This window comes from Stigmatopora nigra, chromosome 1, assembly GCF_051989575.1.
Source record: "Stigmatopora nigra isolate UIUO_SnigA chromosome 1, RoL_Snig_1.1, whole genome shotgun sequence".
In the NCBI taxonomy this organism is placed as follows: Eukaryota; Metazoa; Chordata; class Actinopteri; order Syngnathiformes; family Syngnathidae; genus Stigmatopora; species Stigmatopora nigra.
In genome coordinates, this window is record NC_135508.1 from 15,550,001 (window position 1) to 15,550,582 (window position 582).

The following is a 582-nucleotide window of genomic DNA, read 5'->3' on the forward strand; positions in this document are numbered from 1 at the left end:
ATTATCTCCTGTTCTTCTTGTTTTGCAGCGTTCCTCTGGCGGATTATGGGTGGTGACCCAGTGCCGTTTCTTAGAGTGCCGAGTTCAATTTGACGCTCTCAGCCTCCGTTCCTCGGGCAGGTCTCCACTTCGCTGCACCAGACAAAACTTCATAAACTCCCTTCAAATCCACCTCATCTGATATCACATTGTGATTCAAGAGGGACGATCTTTGAGCTTGACCCTGACCCATGCAGCCACTAGAGGTTTGCACCCCACGCCTCTTCCATATAGTATCCAGAAAAAAAAGTATTAGTAATTTACTGATTCGGAGGAATCCTATTTGAGACAAATGGCTGTGGATTCTCTTGACCTTGCTACAAATGCACCATTGTTCTTGGTGGGGAGAACACTCTTCCCATGACAACAATTGACCCAACAAGGTCTTCAGAAGGAACAGGGTAACCAGTTCTGCTGCAATCACTACAATGAATATTGGTAGAAACCAAACCAGGTAGTACAATATGTAAGTTGCTACACTACCAAGTGACCAGTTCAGGATATTGGACTATTGGCTCTCTCCAGGATTGATTAGCACTGTGT

At 45.2% G+C, this 582-nt stretch overlaps 1 protein-coding gene across 1 annotated transcript in view; it reads left to right on the plus strand.

Annotated features, from left to right (window-relative positions):
• Positions 1 to 181, plus strand: part of LOC144183226 (zinc finger protein GLI2-like) — a 24,370-nt gene extending 24,189 nt beyond the window's left edge. Inside the window, 1 exon segment of the mRNA XM_077710356.1 lies at positions 29 to 181. Within this exon segment, the coding sequence (XP_077566482.1) occupies positions 29 to 181 (153 nt within the window).
• Positions 182 to 582: the final 401 nt, after the last annotated feature.